Genomic DNA, 19,213 nt, shown 5'->3' with positions numbered 1-19,213 from the left:
TTCACTGGCTTTTCTACTGAATATATTTCAGGTTTTCATGGTGACAAGTCACCTTTCCGAATTGCTCACTTGCTTCCCTAGCCTTTTCAGGCAGGAAGGCAGTTACAGACATCTCTGCCCAGGCAGGGCTTGATTTATGAAGTTGAAGCCAATTGATAACCAAGCAAGAGAAGATTCTTTGTTGGATAAAAGGATTTATTCTACAGTCCTTTATATTCTTTTCCATAAGTTACCTTGGGATATGTGTAGTAAAGGGATTTACCTCTCTACAGTAGCTGTTGGAGGCTGTGGAAGTTCAAAATGTGCCCTAGACTACATTAGTATCTGGACCCCTTTAAAGAAGCTTTATCGATTTCTTTTCACAGGGGTTTCTGGATGCAGCATTCTAGGAGAATGAAGGTTTAAGTTATTTTAATCTTTCTACCCTTGGATCAGCCTGAGCTTTCTCCACAAGCTGGGAGCAGGCACATATGACTGCTGGTAATACTGGACTCTGGCCGCCCAAGTGACCCTCATTCCACAGGGGCAGCCACAATGATTTGCAGAGTTGTGCAGTGCTTAGCTGCTAGATGCTTCCTCTGAGACAGTATTTATATCATGTAGTTCACAAATGTAGCTCAAACCTATTTAACTCCTTGCTAATGAGATCATAATTTAATATAAGTGCAAAGAGCGAATTCAATAATGCATGCATATAACATTCGGAGTTGAAAGCTGTGAGTTATTTTACTGAGGGCCCAACAATGCTAGTGATTGAAACCTATTGATGAGCATCTGTGCTAGAGAAGCAGCCCCCAAAGTCACTTGGAGATATGTGGATAAAACCAGGGCATTTCCAAATGATAACCTCTCAAATTCAAAGTGATAGATCCCTTGATTATACAAGTTGTGAGTTTCACTGATGGATTTCTGCCAAACTGGGCCTTTGTCCAATCTCTCCCTCTAGAACAGGAAACCTAAACCGTTATGGGTTGCGGACTGTCTCACATAACCCAATTTGTCTGGAAAGACTTCTTACTCAATTTGTCCCTGACCGGGAGAAGGGGCTCAGGGAAGATGCTAAGCTTCTGCAGAAGCCAGTCTTGTTTAAGATGTGGCTACAGATAATTTCCCAAGTACATAATTCATATGATTCACTTGAAAAGTCTGTTTTGAGATCCATTAAAAATTCAAACTATCACACTTCGTTGGGTTTTATCACATACAAGGGTATTTTCTTTAGTTCATCCCAATGGTACTGAGAAAGAGAGGCGTAGATTGAGAAGGACAGAAACCGACCAGAAACTCACATGACAAATGTTTCTGAAGACATCTAGTTCATTCTCCTGATTCTAGGCAAAATATTCATTGAGAGTTTAATCTCGATGATGGGTGCCAGCATCCTCTTCCCCCCCCATAGCCCTCCGTTGACCCATAGAAAAAGAATCAGTCTTAGCTTACACTCCAATAGATTGCAACAAATGGGGGTCTGTATGTCAGATCTGAAAGCTGACTTCTGCTTGCCGCTCCAGGGTACATGCCACCCTCTTCCAGCTCGCATGCTAGCATCCACTTCTCTGCATTTCCAGCAGTGATGCTAGACAAGACACACTAGCAGAGTCAGTCTCTCCCTCTCTCTTTTTTTTTTTAATGTAACGTATGCTATTGTCTTAGGTCTATATTTTGAGAAATATTTGCTTCAAAGCCAGATGAAAGTAAGCTTTATGGTGAATCTAGCACTTGGACCACACTTTTGCCACCTTTGACAAATGGAGATTTGCCTCATGTGCCAAGGGCCAGATGCTATACCGCTCTCTAGGAAGTCAAAAGAGATTGGATTTCAGTTCTCCATAAAAGAAATCTGCCCCCCACCCTGTTCCACCAACCTCAATTCCCACCCTCATCGAATGTATTTCAATCATTTCAAATCTTTCGTGTTTCTTTTCCATGGCTGTCCTACCTTTCAGAGAGTGTAGTTCTATAATCTTCTTTCCAAATGAAAGGAAACCAAATGATTTGGTCTTAGAGGGGCAGAAAGGGCATAGACATGCACCATTTAACTGTGCACTGCAGCGGTGTCTTTCTTCTTAGCAATTGTTCAACAGCGTTCTTACCTTCAGGCTTTTCAGTCCTGCTCCTCTTTCTGTAGCTCTGGTGTTGGACATTTGCTCATTATTTGTCAATAAGAAACACATTCAAGTTATCAGGATAATACCAAAGGCAAATAATCACATCCTAATCATAGAAACCATGTTAAGGCCACGCAGTCAATTTAAAAAAAAAATTCACTAGAATGGATTAATTTTTTAAAATGTTTTCTTTCTGGATTACAATATTTTTTTCCGGTGGTAGAATTTATTCTTTAACACCATCTGGTAAAATCAGTGGTTTTGGTAGTCCCTGGACTGGTTCAGTTCTTAAGGCAAAAAGGTCCCTTGTTTGAAGCAGCCACTTGAAAGAAAGTGAGGGTTTGCTCTTGGAAAGAAAACCTGAGTAAGTTCAAGGAGCACATTTAGTCACTATCAGGAAAGATAACTGTCAGTTTCTTCATACTTCCAGGAGGCGGCACCAGCATAGAGACATGCAAACCAACGAAGAGCATAATATACTCACCCTACTCCTTGATCCCAAACCAGTCTCGGTGATTCACAGGAACTTCTTCTAAGACCCAGGGAGTGCCATCAATCTGTAATGATTCTTGACTACACACATAACAGTGTCAATAGAGAGTCACTGGGATCCATCTTAACCCTGGGTATCCAAAATGTCTACCTTTAGGGATGGCTCCTGCCAATAAAAGGTCCATCTTGTTGCAGGTAAAAGACAGATGCAGATTCACATCAATTACCTAAGGCCCAAGAATGTCAAAGAGTTCTGGGTGTGGAAGAGAAGTGGTTAAGAGACGGTGGCATAGGAGAGGAGAATTGTAGACATACATGGAAGAAGAAGAAATACACACAGAACTGAGGATGTCATTTATATATATAGGAAACAGTACCACATCATTCATCTCTGTACCACCAAACAGAAGCCAAGGACATTTGGAAATGTGCTGTCCTAAAGTATAAATTGTTTTCTATCTCTGAATAGGACACTTGCTAAGCAAATGTATGGGATTAAAAAAAAAAGATTGTTAGTTATAGGGAGGAGGAACATGTTTGAATTTCTTAAGAGAACAACTCTTTTTAGGTACTTTAAAAGCACGCATGTGAAAGGAAGCACAACTAATTTTAATTGCAAGCCATTTTTGGAATTTACTAAAACAAGTTCCCTAAGTCCTTTCCTAGCATCACATTGGTTAGTTTATTCTAGTTCCTATATATTTGTGAGGATAATAAAACTGCATTTCTCTATCAATACTCTATAAATCATAATGGTCATCCAACCATTTATTTAATGAATGGAATTTTAAGTTCATATCCTATCCTTATCCCTTACTTGCCTATATGCCTTACAAGTTAAGGCAACTCTCATTGCAGTCAAGTAGTTCAGAATGGTCTCCTTTAAACATTCTGTTCCAATGTCCCCCAAAGCACGCAAAGTGTGCTGATTTTCAGCTTGGAAAATATGCACACTGGAAGTCGATTTAAATCCCTGGATAGAACTAAAACCAGGACAATTCTAGGGTGAGGTGGGGTAGAGTTTATAATGCCTTATCACCCATCACAAATAGATTGTTTCAGTGACCAGCCCCCTTCAGGTAAGGTAAGGTTACATGGGGAAGCTAAGCTGGTGCCCTTTACCCAAGATTAAGGGAATGAAGCAGGGTGGGTGGGGGGATCAGAAGAATTTGAAAGTTTGAGGGGACAAGCAGCTGGGGAGGGAGGCTGATGTGGTAATTCAGCAGCTGAATCTCCATTCTGCTGTGATTTACAGCGACAGGCTTTCACTGGCTGTGTCACAAACCCCTGGTGATTGGGGTTTATCGCTCTTTATTGGCTCTTAATTACTGCATTTGCACACACAGTGTAATAAAGCACTAACACAGAAGGGTGGTTTGCAGGTGAGAAATTCCCAAACCACAGCTCTAATTTCCATGATCCTTGCCTGTGCATTTATAGTCCATCATGGAAGGATCAAGTCTGATTTGTTTAGGCCCAGTTAGCCCAGGTTTAGGAAACTGGTAAAACCAAGCGGTATTTTAGTTCTAATCTGTAGGGCTGGTGCAGGGGCTCCCTTGGTGACTGACCTTGTCTTTATTCATTGTATCAGAAAAATAAAAAAACTCTATTTCATTAGCTTAAGCGAGTGCACATTTAAAACAGCCTGATCATTGCTTGTTTCTTCCATAGAATAGTAACATTTTGTGAAAAGGCTTAGAATGTGTAATGTCTCATGTCAGGGGGGAAAAGTCAACAATTTAACATAATTGCCTGTTTATCATTATTTAAAGGTTGCAGGGGAGAAAGAGAGGGGGGAGAGGGAGAGGGGGGGAGAGAGAGACGTGGGCGGGGCCGGGGGGGGGGGAGAGAGAGAGAGAGAGAGAGAGAGCGAGAGAGCGAGAGAGCGAGATAAGTAATACATGCTTTTCTCCGTCTCCTGGTCTCAGAGATAATAGGTGTAGAAGCGTTTTTGAAAAAGTAAAAGTACTCATAAATGTCAGGCTTTGTGATTATTGTCATTTTTAGTCATCAGTACTGAGGGCTGGAATGGCTTAAATATGCTATTTGCCTTGTAACCAAGGTAGTTGAGAATAAACCTGATTTTTATGGAAATATATCACATGCAATCAGATTCACATTGCTCATTGGATGGGTAGATGTGATAAATTGCTGTCTACAATATTATCACCAGAGGTGACCCTGAAAGTCAGCAGAGATTTGTGACAGCATTAGCTGTGTGACCTTCTCAAAGTCACCACCATCTCTGGGTCTCACTTTCTCTATGAAATGATGGTCTATTTGTCAATTGTCATGTTAACTGGGGATGGAATACAATAAAGAAAAGTAATTCTCAAGCCATTTTACTAATACAGTTAAAACTCACTGATTTGGACTAACAGAGGGGAAGGATTATCTGAAGAAGAAAGTCCTGAATTACAAAATAGGTTCGAAGAATGACAGTTTCATTGCTTGAAGTCTGTTTTGTAATTCAAACTCACTCTAAAACATTGCCTTAGTGGAGGTCCTCGTGAGAACTGCTTTAGCAGATAAATTTGTAATGAATATGATTATATCTAAAACAATGCTTCCGACATTTGAAAAAGGTTTGTTCTCTTAAGGAAAAATTCAACTGGCAGTCTAGTCTAAACTCTTCATTTGCTTAACAAACCTCTCGACCTCTCTCAGACTGTAGACTGGTCCCTGTCCAGTTTATCTCAAATTATAAATTAGAGGGCTCCAAAGTAATGAGGTTCCACTGCCTTTTCTACCTTCTTCTCCATCGATTTGTTTTTGGCATCACCACTAAATAGTGGGAACAGATTGAAGTTCATCTCTTGCCCCTTCTCTTGCTCACTCTCAGAAAACTGCAGGTAGCAAGAAGGAAGGAGATAAAGGCAAGCTCCTTGGTAATCCAGAAACGGAATAAGCAATTGTTGGATAGGCAACACTGATCATACTATTATCCATAGTTGAGAAAGGGGTCGACTTATTTCTAAAGGTTGTCTGGAGGAATGACCAAAAAAAAAGTGATTTGAAAGGTGCCTGGCAAGTAGCACCATGGTCAAAGAAGCTGGAAATGTCTAGGATCTACTGAAATATTTTTCTATTTGCATATCAAAAATCAGATAATCTGGAAATCGTGGGGCTGGCAACAAAGTTACTTGATAATTTTGCAGCAGTATTAGCTGAGGAAATATCTGGGTGAAAAGTAAAAATTCAGCCAGATGTGTGCAGGTTTTTTTGTTTGTTTATGTAACATCAAACATCTGGTTATTCGACAACTTCTGGCAGCTGGCATCCTGTGGATGTTTTAGAGTCATCTTGATACAGTCCGTGGCTCCTTTTTAACCATGCTGGGTATGAGTGATGAACTCGAGACAGCCATGTATCCAATCCAGCTCAGTTTTTCACTCTGCAACTCACTTGAATGATAGAATTAGGTTCTCCGTGGCCTGCTAATAATATGAGAGAAAAGACCAGGAAGAAGGTTCTAAATACTCTAGGCATCAGGTGAGCCACTACAAAACTCAAATGAGCCAAGTGAATGGCATCAGTTCACACTGGTGGGAGAGGAGGTTACTGCTTTTTGACACATAGTAAAACCTTGATTAATTGGAATCCATAAGGGATGGATGGAATTTTCAATAAGAATACTCATTTTGTCTCATTCTTGGCTAATCACACTTTTTGTTTTCTCAAAATGCTTGTATCCACTTTCTTGCCTCAGGCAAGCGGCCTCTAATGTTTGAGGGTCAATCCAGATGGAGAGAAGATAGAGGAGACAGAGCTGAGTGTGACCCAACCATGGGTCATCTCTTGGCAAGTGATTGAAAAAAAAATCAATTCCTTGCAGTCTTCTTTTCTGGTACTACTGCTGCTTTCTCATCAATGTGGAGTACTGAGGGGGGGGCAATTCAGTTAGTTGGGGTACTGGTTAGGTGAGCTCTGGTTAATCAAGGTTTTACAGTAAAAGACCTCGCCAATGCTTGGTAAGATTATGTCCTGAAGAAAGTCATTTTTAAATTTAGTTCTTAGAAAGTGCTCTGTGTTTCCAAACCCATATTATACTGCAGACTGGCAAACTAACTTTTCCGTCAGGGTCCTGAGGAGTGGAGAGAGAAAGAGAGGAGCAGAGGTGTAACCATTGTCTCTGAAGGAGAAAAGTTTCGGCTTGCCTGTCTGTTGGTCTCTGATTGGGAAACACTATTCTTCACCTTAAGACGCCCATGGTATCTTGGTCGTACAAGAGCCGATCGTACATGCTTCAATATAATTCTCATGCCCTTTGGGCCATGGAGGATTCTGTTTTCAGGTCCTCTCCTGTACTTACCCAACGTGTCTTTCCATCATTTGGTGTTGTGGCTTCTGAGCTCGCCCCTATTTCTTGTTGCTTGGTTGAAGGCTATTCATTCTTTCTAGCCCCGAATAGCATTAAGGAGCCGAAGGAATGCCAAGTAAGACGGTTTTTTCTCACAACGGTAGCCTGGATAACCATTACACCTACCTGAACTAAGAACACAGCTAAGGAGAAGCCACATCAGGGATGCACACACATAGAGTATCAGTTAGGTGACGCGCTTGTTTAAATATACAAAATATCTTTGTAAAGTCTATATATGTGGTGACTTATTGAAGAAAGACCCCATTTAACTTGAAACTGAGCTTGTTCTTTGGCTTTCAAGTTGAGTGGGGCCAGCTTAAATAGGCCATCACATATAGAGAGCAACGTCTCATCACTCATACACATGATGGAAGAAGCCAACCAGCCACTGTAAGCAACCATCATACCATCGTGCCTTAGGGGAAAAAAGGCTGTAACCTGACTTTCCAGTAGATGGATTTGATTTCGCACACCACTCATCCGAGGCAGGTGGGGACAGTCTTAAGGAAAGCCTCGGGCTCTTGAAAGCCTAGGGCGTTGAAACCTACACCACGGCCTTCATAAGGCAGGCGGTCTGGTGTGCGAGGGGAGGGAAGGGGTGTGGATGGGAAGCCTCTGTCTGGGAGTTTAAGAAGGGACCCAAGTTAGATCAAAACTGCGGGCGGTGCCCTGGAGCCTTTCTAGGTCCCAAAGCTGCCAGGCAGGGGAATAACCTGGTCATTCCACTTTATGTGTGAGTCTTGTGCTCTCTCCTCAATAATAAGATAACAGTCTTGCCGATTACTCGTCACTAAGGGTACCCGGTTGTGGTGACATTGAGGCTGACCTTGGAGTCACCGCCCCCGCTGCCGCACTCTCCTTTGTCGTACCACCATTTGTTTTTCAATTTGTCCAAGAGGCCTTGCTCATTCAGTTTTAATACTGCCAGGTTAACAGCATTTCTTGAAACGATAAAACATAACTTGTAAGAAAATGCACAAATGCTTAGGAAATCGTTAACGTATAAAAAGGAGCACAAGAGGACAAATTGGCTAAATTTCACAGAACGTGGAGCTATAAAAATGTCTGTACAGCAAATACAGGGTTAAATATTGGAAGGTGGCATGGAGGATAACATTTGCTCGAAACTGAAGTGTGCGGGATGGGGAGATTGTCTTTGATAAAGAAAGTAACAAGAACACCACATCCATGCAATTAACATTCGTCACATATGGCACCATAACTTGGCTTTTACCATTTAAATTGAAAAAGCCGTTGAACTGTAAAATTAAACAGCAACAAACAGTCAGAGAGGACAGCACAGAGAGAGAACACTAAAAAAATGGCTGCATTAAATAGATGAAACCACAATTTACCGTCTTATTTAACTCCATGGAATATTGTAGATTTTAAACTTTTAAAAGTTACCTCAAAATCCACAAGAAAGAAAATGACAACAAAATGCATCAGGGTAGGTGGAATACTATAACAACACGGATATTGTTATATTATTCCACCCACCTTAATGCTGAGCCTTTAGGGGTTGCCACACCATAGCCTTTGGAATCCAGATTTCCACCAACTTTCATCGTATCACACGGTTTTCTCTGCTCAATGTACTCATTCATGGTTGACTCCAGCAGGAAGGCGAACTTTCCCTTGGACTTCCGCACTCGGGCCACTCCGTCTGCTGTTGTTTTGGTAAACACAGATGGCTCTGCTGATTTCATGTAAGACCACATTTTCTCATAGACAGCAATCTTGGATCTCTGCAACAGGGATGAGAATTCTTAGAGCTACCAGATATTAAAACTGGAAGAGGCCTCAGTGCAGTGGTTTTCAAATAGTTTTGATTGCCACCCACAGTAAGAAAAGCACGTTACACTGCAACCCAGTAAGTACATTCATACGTATGTAAGCATGGTTCCAAAATAGGTTTCTCAAAACCACAGTCATCTTTGCTGTGTGTGATGCTCTCTGATATCTTCTATTCTATTTGAATTCACTTAGAAAAATGCCAGTCAGGACCCACTACATGGATTTTATGGCTCCAGTAATGGGTTTCAACACTTTGAAAAACACTTTCTTAGTTCAATCTTTCTCTCAATTCAGAAATCACTCCTACACTATCCTGCTATGTGATTACCCTTTACCGCCTGAAAAAGAAAAAAAAAAACAAACAAAAAACGGCTATTGGAAGGGAGTATACAACCACTTTAGTTAGCCTACTCCAGTATGGGGCATTAATTATTCTAAGAAAGTACTTCCTTATTCTGACCTGAAATTTGTTTCTCTATGACTCCTACCCTTTACCACTATCCACTAGAGCTATGCAAAGTAATTCTGTTCCTTCTTCTACACGGTGGTCCTTCAGATATTGCAAGGTTGTTGTTATGCCCACTCTTCATCAGGTTAAACTCCACTGATGTCTAATACTATTCCCGGAAGCCTCATAGAACCCCATGGGTCTTTCTCCCATGGAGTTCTAGCTAGCAGTGTCTCTCTTAAACTGGAGTGTCTAGAAATAAGCATGGCATCCCTGTTATACGACAAGGACAGAATGAAAAAAACTGCTTTCCGTCATTGGAGCATTATTTTCTATCACTACTGCTTGAGCTTTCATTAACATATTTAGTCTTTCATCCATCCTTTCAACAAATACTTATTGAGCACCTGCTATATACAAACCACTCTGCTGGGGTGTGTGAAGAATATGTGAGTCCTTCCCTCAACTCAGATTGAGGTCAAACCCTCCAAACTGTTAGTTTTTTGTACCATGCCAAGTTTCCCTCATCCTTAGATTTTTGAATTTAATTCCATTAAAATTCAATTCAATTCAGGTGGTCCTTAGAACATGTACTAAATACTTACAGGTCTATGTTAGGCATTTTGGAGAATATAAAGGAAGCATGGTCTCAGGGACCCCATGACTTACAATCGAGTTGGGAGCTAGATCCTTAGGAATGAAAACCCTAGGGAAAAATTAAAAAGAATCTTTGACCAGAAGTGAGATAGCCTGGTAGAAACTATAAACACATTGCCATGTTTTCAAGCATCCTTTTATGGCGTTTTCTGGCCTCTACCTCAGCTTTTTGGGTTGTTTATTTAGCTTCTCTTCTCTGGACTTTGGCCAGCTGCATTGTGTCTTTCTTGAGGCTTGCTTGGACCTGCTCAAATAATTCCAGAATTATTTGCACTCCCAGAACTACCACCATGGAAATTAAGCATTGTGTTTATGGCAATCAGATCCTCAGTGAGTCACTGAAATTATTCACTGAGATGAAATATGCTTGATTTGCATAAAGAACAGGAAGAAAAGCCAACATGGCTGAAGCCTAATGAACAAAAGGGAGAGAGGTGGGCAAAGAGCTGAGAAGAATAATCAGAGGTCAGATCTTGTAGGGCCCTGTAGGTCACGGTAAAAAGTTTGGATTTGTTTTACATGTGATGGGAAACCATTGGAGGACTTGAGGAGGAGTGTGAGAAGATCAGCTTTAAAAATTTAAAGCATTACTCTAGCTGCTGTATGGAGACTAGACTATGAGGTGGGCCAGAGTGGAAGCGAGGAGATTGGTTAGGAGGCTATCCTAATGATCCAGGGAAGAGATGGTTGTGACTTGGACTAGGCTGGGAGCAATGGAGGTAGAGGGAAGAGGTTGGATTCAGGATATGGTTTGGGGAGATAGCAAACAAGCCTTGCTGATGGACATCTTCACCTGATGGACCTAGAGACACTTTCAGATTAAACGTTTCCAAACCAAACTTACTGTCTTCCTTGTACAGCCCGGTTCTCCTAAATTCATCAGCAAACTACCTAACATCCAAGCTAGAAAGTTTGGTTTTTATTCTTTCTTCAGCCTCTCATTATGCCATGTTTGTTTATTCTAACATAGAAATGCCTGTAGGGTCTGTCCTTTTGTCTTCTTTTCATTCTCATTACCGTTGTCCTGGGGCAGCCTCTCCTGTTTTTGGTCTAGACTGCATTGCCTCCTAACTGGTCTCAGCAGCCTCACCACTCTCTTCAATTTATCCTCCAGTGTTCCTTTCAAATGTAAATCTCATCAGGTTACTTCATTCTTTAAAATTCTCCCATAGTTCCCTAATAGCTACAGGCCAAAATCCAAACTCTTACGTATGATCTTCCAGAGTCTTTATGATCTTGGCTACTCTCCTAGGAGCCAGTCACAATGGACTGCTCACTGTTCACTGAAATATGCCACACATTTGCATATCTCCTACCTCTGGTTATGCTTTTGCTTCTGCCTGAATTATCCCTATTCACCCTACAAGATCCAGAGTGAATATCATGTCTTCTGTGAAATCTTTCTTGACTCACCTCTGTCCCCACAGAAGCGCTTCCTCAGCTAGTCTCCCAAAGTACTTTGTTCGTACGTTTGCTATAGAGCTTTTACTAAATTGCATTAAGGTGAGTTGGCTGTGGGTCTGTCTTCTCCATGTTTCTGGGTGATTTTGAGGACAAGTCCATGCCTGATTCATTTTGGTAGCCCTCTTGGAATCCAGCATAATGCCTGATGTATGGTAGGTACTCAAGATATATTTAATAACTGACCTTAGGCCTGATCAGGGTGACAACAAGATTCTTGGTCAAAGATATCAGAAGGTTGGTGAAAATGGCTACCGGCACTAATTTTATAGCACTGTAGAATTCTAGAGCTGAAGTTACTCTAAAGATCATTGGATCTTTCTTTTTTGTAAATAGGTTCATTAGAAAACAAACTTATGGTTACCAACAGGGAAAGGGGGGGGAAGGATAAATTGGGAGATTGGGATTGGCATATACACACTACTGTATATAAAATAGATAGCTAATAAGGACCTACTGTATAGCACAGGGAACTCTACTCAATACTCTGTAATGGCCTATATGGGAAAAGAATCTTAAAAAAAAGAATGGATGTATGTATATGTGTAATTTTTTTAACATCTTTATTGGAATATAATTGCTTCACAATTATATGTATAATTGAATCATTTTGCTGTACACCTGAAACTAACACAACATTGTAAATCAACTATATTCCAATAAAAGTTAATTAGAAAAAAAAGATCATTGGATCTTTCTCAGCTAAACCACTCAGGATATATGTTTTATAATCCGTGGTTTGTTTGGTTTTTTGCCACTTAGCCTGCCTTTGATGTCCACCCTAATAACTTTCCTCCTAATAAGATTGAAATGAAATCTCATCCATTGAAATTTATGCTCATTTCACATCACGTTATCCTCATCTGACACATGAAACAATTTCTAAGCATCATAATGAAATATTCTCAATGACTTTATTTTATTTCAGTAGGAATTTCCTAGACAGTTGCTCAAAGAATTTTTCAAAGTAGTAAATAATTCCGATGCACAGAAAGATACAAAAAATTATGTTAAGAACACCTGTGTACCTGCCACGAAACTTAAGAAATAAAATATTATGAAGTTAGTTGAAGTGTGCCTATGTATCCTCCCTAATTGCATACCCCTCCTCTGGGCCAAAAGTAATCTCTATACTGAATTTGGTCTTTATCATTCCCTTGCATCTCTTTATACTTTTTCTCCTTTGTAATGGCTGCATAGCATTTTAATCGACGAATATATCATACCTTATTTACCCAATCCCCTACTGAAGGACTCTTAGGCCAGTTCCAAGTTTTTGCTATTATAGACAACACTGTGGTGGGTGTGTACCTTTGTTCACTTACAAAGAGGCATTTTGTGTTCTTCATCTTGGCCCAATCAAATCTGAGTGAAAGGGAGAGGGGGTTAGAACAATTTGTCTCTTACACAATTTGCAAATAGGCCATTGCTTCCAAAGGTAAATTTATAAGGCAAGGGCAAAGGGGTCCATGAAGTTTGATCTGAGTGTAGTATAGTTTGGACTCATTTACTTCATCATTTACTTGAGCTCTTTGATTGCTGATACAGGTTTAAAGGTTTATTCCTTTAGGTAACGATGCATTTCTAGGAGAATAAATGGCAGTACTTGAAGTGGGTACTTTAAATGTGTGTGGTGTACATGCAACAGATATTAATGAATGCAGTAAATGAAAAGTTAGTTAGTGGCAGAAATGATTGGGTCCTGGTTGATGACTGATTTCTGAAGGACGTTAGGGGAAAAAGAAATGGCTCATCAGTGAGAACAATTAAGCTGAAATGTTTACCTTCCTAACTAGTGTTTAAGTGACAGTATAACATTGAGAAAAAAAGAAAAGAATATCGCTAGCATTTTAGGTTTTTTTGCAGTCTGTCTTATTTTGGCTGAAATATTGAAGGCAATAAAAGGTATTGGATCTTAGCTCAATCATCTGGAAGAAATTTAAAAATTTACGGGAAGGATGTGTAACAGCAAATTCATTTTTCTCTAACCCACCACGATTCATTTATTTCATCCCACAGAGCACCATTTTGTACCTAAGAAGGAGTAGAGAATGGTTATATATAGAGGCCATAAGAAATTCTCTTAGAACTGCTAGATAATTAGCAAATGAAATCCAGAAAGAGAAATACATGAATGGGGGAGGAACAGATTAACCCAAAACGGTAGATAAAGTAGCACACTAGCATTCATGGATTCTACAGTCACTGTTCTGACTATCTGTGATAGACCATGAAGGTCAATGATATGGAGAAGTTTGCTTTTTTGTTGAGGTGAGAATTTGAATCTTGGGCTCTGTGAGGCTGGTGCGTGGAAGCAAGTGATTAGTGAGGGCGCTCAGCCCACCACTCAGCCCTTGGCTTTCTTTGCAATGGTGTTGGTTGCTCCTTGTCACTGTGCATAAAAGTGTTCCTCTGTAGACCCAGGTCAGTACAAGGTAACTGTATGGTGCAGTGGTTGAGAGTATGGAGTCACACTGCTTGTGTTATAATCCCACTTGCCTAGTGTATAAATGATCTGGCCCCTATGTGTCTCAATTTCCTCATCCATAAAATGGGATGATTTTTTAAAAAAAGTGTCCACTTCAAAGGTTTATTGAGAGAAATTACATGAGTTAACACAAGCATCTCACTTAGAACAGTGCCTGACACACAGGAAGTGCTGAAAAACAATACATATTTTTATAGTACAGAAAGCGTAATTTGTTTTAATGGCAGAATTTAATAGCACTGTAAATTACTTCAGTCCCATATTTACTGAAACATTACTTCATTTTATAGAGGAAACTATACGTGCAAGTATTATTCACGTATCTGGATCTTCAGACATATTCCTGGTGAATGTGCATGGTCTGCCATCAGCAAAAATCATTATCATGTGATTTGGATTTAAAAATTTTTGTTGCTGGAGGATAAATGGGTAGAATGGCAAATTTCCTTTTTTTTTTTAAACATCTTTATTGGAGTGTAATTGCTTTACAATGGTGTGTTAGTTTCTGCTTTATAACAAAGTGAATCAATTATACATATACATATGTTCCCATGTCTCTGCCCTCTTGCGTCTCCCTCCCTCCCACCCTCCCTATCCCACCCCTCTAGGTGGCCACAAAGCACCGAGCTGATCTCCCTGTGCTATGCGGCTGCTTCCCACTAGCTAGCTAGCAAATTTCCTTTTAAATTTATGTTTTGTGGTTTAGTTGAGGTTCATACATTAAAATCCTCATTAGCCAGAACACCGCTACTGGGAAGACCTGGTGAATGAAATTTTCTGCTTCCCTCAGAGTTAAATTAGAATATTCACGTGGTCAATAGAACATCCAGTTGGAGTCAGTAGAATAACAGACTTTTAGGGACAGAAGGGACCTTAAAAACCATCTGGTTCAGCCTTTCCCCCAGTGTTGCAATGGCTTCTCTGCTCAGATGCCTCTAGCGGTCAGGCACTCCCTAGCTCACAAGAGGCTCAGGAAGTAGCTTACTCCATGGTGGGACAGTTCAAGTTGATAGAAAGTTCTTTTTGTTGGGCTGACATCTCTCATGAGAGCCTCTCTCCCCTCCAGTCCTCCTTCTGCCTTTTGCTTGAATTGGGCAATCTCTCGGCTTCCATTTCTCCACTGCATGTAGCACTGATTTTACTGCCTTGTAATGGTCACCCCCAGTGGACTCTGAGCTTCTTCAGAGTAAGGATTACGTCTTTTTTTGTCTCTGTATTCCCACTGTCGAGCATAATGCCTGGCATTAAGGGAACTCTCACTACGTATCTGTGGAACGAATGAATGTTAAAATTGTAGTTCCACCCACTGGTCCTAATTCTGCCCTCTGAAGTGATACTGAATAACTACGCTCTCTCTTCCACATGATGTACAGCATGAAGACTATCACCACCGTGTCACCTTTTAATTGTCTCTTCTATAAGCTAAATATTTTAACGGGCTTCACTTGTTACTTGTATGACGTGAATTCCAGTCATCTCCTTCCCCTTCTGGTCACCATCTCCCAGGTATGTATATTTAAAAATTTTTCAAAGTCCCTCCTAAAATGTGGCCCCCAGAATTGACCACAATATCCTTGATATAGTGGCACTAGCACAAATGACAATGAGACCATTTCTTCCCACGATCTGGACATGAGCACAATTTTTCACTTTGACAGGATTCGACAGGCATATTTAGATATGTTGATAGTTGAGAATTAACTGCATTCACAAAACAGACCAATAAATTGAAAGCATAATTGTCCACAGAGGCATAATCTGCTAATTCACTTTATGGTATTAATTTACTGTCAGCTTGCAGGCAAAGTATTACATAATTTGTGAAGATAGTATTGGTGCTTGTGACATCTCTATGCCTCAAATGTGTCAAATGTGTTCTGAGTGAATAATTTGAGAGGGCAGAATGAAAGAAAGGTAAGGGGAAGATGGTTTTAGTTACTTCGTACTCCATTGTTCCTCAAAGGGGAATGGTCTAGCTTTATGTATTTATTAACTTTTCTTGGCCACTGTTGCCATCATGCCTATATTGTCCATTTGCATCACTGTATGTATAAGACTAGCCTTGTACAGACATGTCAAAAAGAGGCTAGATTGAGCTTCTAAATCCTCTCCCTTAACCATTGATATGTCCACCACTTAGGCTATCATTCCTTTAGCTATGTTTTGCTTTTTGCTGAAATGCAAGTTCTCCTGCAGGGGGATCACACTTTTGATTGTTTTCCATCATTTATTCCTCAGTGCATATGTTTCCAATCCTTTTCTGTGAGCAGGGGAGGGGAGGGGGAGGGCATCTTGTACCTGGTAAGGTAAATGGGGAAGAGGTGGTGCTGCCCAGGTGGGGAAATGACAAATGAAGTGCATCAGAAACAGTAAAAGTTAATTCAGTCTTGCTTGATAACAGCCCTAGTAGTACATTTTTATAGATTTTCATTCTCAAAATAAAGAGAAAAAAATAATTTGTTGACTTCTTTTAAAAAGTGGGGCTTTCATGTGGGTTAAGGGCAAGACATCCTGGTCTCCAATCTCACATTTCAGGGAGGTATTAATAGAAATATCAAGCCCCTTGAAGTTATGCTAAAGTGTAGGCACCATTTCAAACAGAATTTATATGGATATGATCCAGCCCTAGCATACGATTTACAACCACTACCTAACCCACCTGGGAACAGTGTACTGTTTGCGAGCCCAGACTCTGGAGTCTGCGTGAGTGAGTTCCCAGCTCCTTCACCTACTAGCTGTATGGCCTTGGGCAAGTTACTTAATTTCTCTGTTTCTGCACTTTGAAAATGGGATAAAAATATAATCTATTTCATGGAGTTGTCATGAGTATTACATGAGTTAACACATGTAAACCCCCCAAAACAGAGCCTAGAACAAAGTATGAGCTCAATTAAATGTTAATTATTATTGTTTTGCCGACTTAATGGTGGCTTTATCAAAACCCATAAAGCAGGGTTTCTCAATTGGGTAGCACTACTGATATTTGGAGCATTGTTGGTTGATCATTGATCGTCGTTGGTTGTAGGGGCGTCTTGTGCATTGCAGGATGTTTAACAGCATCACTAGCATCTATCCGCTAGATTCCAGCAACGCCTCCTCTTCTCAGGTCGTGACAATAAAAAGAAAATGTCTCCAGATATTGCCACATGCCTCCTGGGAGGCAAAATCATTGCTGATTGAGAGCCACAGGGGTAGAGGATACTGCGTCCCTTCCTCTATTCCCTCGGAATAGAGCAATAGGACCTTAGAACCACTTTCCCCAAGAGTTTGTTGACTCTGGCTTTCAAAGTCACAGAGCCACTGATGCTACTTTCAACCCATCGGACTCTTCTTAGCCTGACCTGACCAGAGAAGCAGAAGACAAATCAGAATAATAATCTGACTTTGCATGCCAGGGACGGACACTAGGAAGGTGACCAGAAACTGATCTGGGTTTTCACCTGCACCTTTGGAAAGGAGACATCTGCAATATTCCTTGAGGTAGAAGGAAACCTGTCCCTGGACTTTAGAGCACAGCATGAAAACGTCAGGCAAAGGCACTTGGGATGTGTACTTGACGTTTGCGAGCAAAACTCAAATGTCTAGGCAAAGGGTGACCTCGCCTGCACTGAAGTTATCTAAAAGCCCAGCCCCCAAAATAACTCAGCCAGGATCATAGCACACCAAGAGAAAAACAAAGAACAGAAACCAGTATTCCATTCCCTTCCTACCCCTACTTTCACTAAAACACAGTCACAGCGCAGCCACTGATTGTCTGAGGCAAAAGGAAACTGACAAGCAGTCTGAATGTTTAGAAAGGTGTGAACTGACGTGAAGGAAATAAGGACAATGAAATTGGGGCTTCAGTCATGCTTTAGAAATGAAATCATTTCCTGTAGTGCCTTGCTCCAAGTCAACATGGAAACCGTTTCCTTTGCTTCAGGGAAAAAATGTGTAAAATTCAATGATTCCTTTTCGCAAATGTGCCTCAGGAGAGCTACTGATTTCTTTAAAACGCGCGTCAGATGCATTTGGGAAGCCAGATGCGCTCTGCCTCTTCTGCCCCAAATTGCTCTGATCCCTTCACGTGGTGAAGTGTGGACACCAGGGGCCTGTAGCAGTGTTACAGTGTGTGACAAGAATGTTCACTTATTCCAGTGCCTCAGTGGGAAGAGATTGTAGTTAATTTACAATTTGCCCCGACTTTAAACAAAACAAAACTTGAAGAAATAAACGTTTTTGAAGGTGAGTTGTTCGCTTTCACCGGAAAGGATATGGTCAGTGTTAGAGCTGAAGAGGCTGGGCTTGTAGTGGAAAAAGTGTGTCTGTAGCCTTGAATTCAGCAGCCTTGGATGGGGTCTCAGCTTTGTTCCTCATTAACTGTGTGACCTGGGCAAGTTATTGAGCCAGTGGCAATCTCTGAATTTCTATATAGGAGGCCCTTCAGGGTGGCATTCTGGTTGGGATCTATCTGGAAACCATGTTTGCACAGCAAGCACACAGTTTTTCCCAGGCTTGTTTGTTTGGTGACTTCGGGGTGGATTGGTGGAAAAGAGCAGGTAGGTTAAAAGCCCTCTGTGGCCCCTCTTGACATCACCGGTATGTGCAATACAAACTAGAATCTGCAGACAGAGACCCAAAGCCACCTTTTTTTCATTTGTACCACCTAGTAATGCCACCTGAACCTTTATTAAAAGCAGAAATTTCGGAGGCGGCTAAGTAATTCAGAAGAGAAAGCAGATTATAGTTTACAAGATGTTCTCTTAATTAAGGTTTGGTCTAGAGAGGAATTGACCAAATTGTTAAGCGATAAATAGTCCACAGTAAAGTTGGAGAAGGCAAACGTGAGTGAGGGGAAGGCATTTTTGTTGGAAACTCTCACCATTTTCCCCTTAGTGTCCTGTTCATAGGGCTGGTCTTCTCCAGCCTCTAGAAGGCACCTTATATGATACCAGGAAACCCACTCTCCTTTTCGGGATGCGAATCCCCTATTCAAACAAAAATTATCCCTTGCTCAAGGGTAACAGAAGCCCTTATAACATCAGTGAACACCTCCATGAGGACCAAGACTTCTGATACCAGAAAAAGGGTACAGGATGGATAAGGAAGAAAGACAGTGAAATCAGGGGAGACAGAGGCTGAGAATCCTGAGAATCCATGACTCCCAAGCAATCCATGGATTGGCTCTAGGGCTGCCATCACTATCGAGCACTGCAAGGCCATTTCCCTCAGCTTGCTGGAGTTCTATCTGTCAATGAAACTTCATCTTCAGCAATCCGGAGCCTATAACCCTTGACCAATTGGACTTCACTTTCCAACTGTGTTTTTATTTTCTATCAGTAAGATATTAAAAAGAGAAGGTCAATACTCTTATTATTCTTGAATCAATTAATTGTATTGCAGAGGGCAAACCTGACAAT

At 40.9% G+C, this 19,213-nt stretch overlaps 1 protein-coding gene across 2 annotated transcripts in view; it reads right to left on the bottom strand.

The window, feature by feature from the left end:
• Nucleotides 1-19,213, bottom strand: part of GRIA3 (glutamate ionotropic receptor AMPA type subunit 3) — a 282,189-nt gene that overhangs the window by 9,138 nt on the left and 253,838 nt on the right. Inside the window, exons 13-14 of one of the 2 annotated variants that reach the window (XM_065900584.1) lie at nt 8,464-8,711; nt 7,790-7,904 (exon numbers count right to left, since the gene is read on the bottom strand). In XM_065900584.1, the coding sequence (XP_065756656.1) occupies nt 7,790-7,904; nt 8,464-8,711 (363 nt within the window). The remainder of the gene's footprint in view (nt 1-7,789; nt 7,905-8,463; nt 8,712-19,213) is intronic. The other variant, XM_065900583.1, reaches the window with a different exon arrangement.

The sequence above is a fragment of the Phocoena phocoena genome, chromosome X (genome assembly GCF_963924675.1).
Source record: "Phocoena phocoena chromosome X, mPhoPho1.1, whole genome shotgun sequence".
Taxonomy (NCBI): Eukaryota; Metazoa; Chordata; class Mammalia; order Artiodactyla; family Phocoenidae; genus Phocoena; species Phocoena phocoena.
This window is presented reverse-complemented; position numbering and strand designations above follow the sequence as displayed.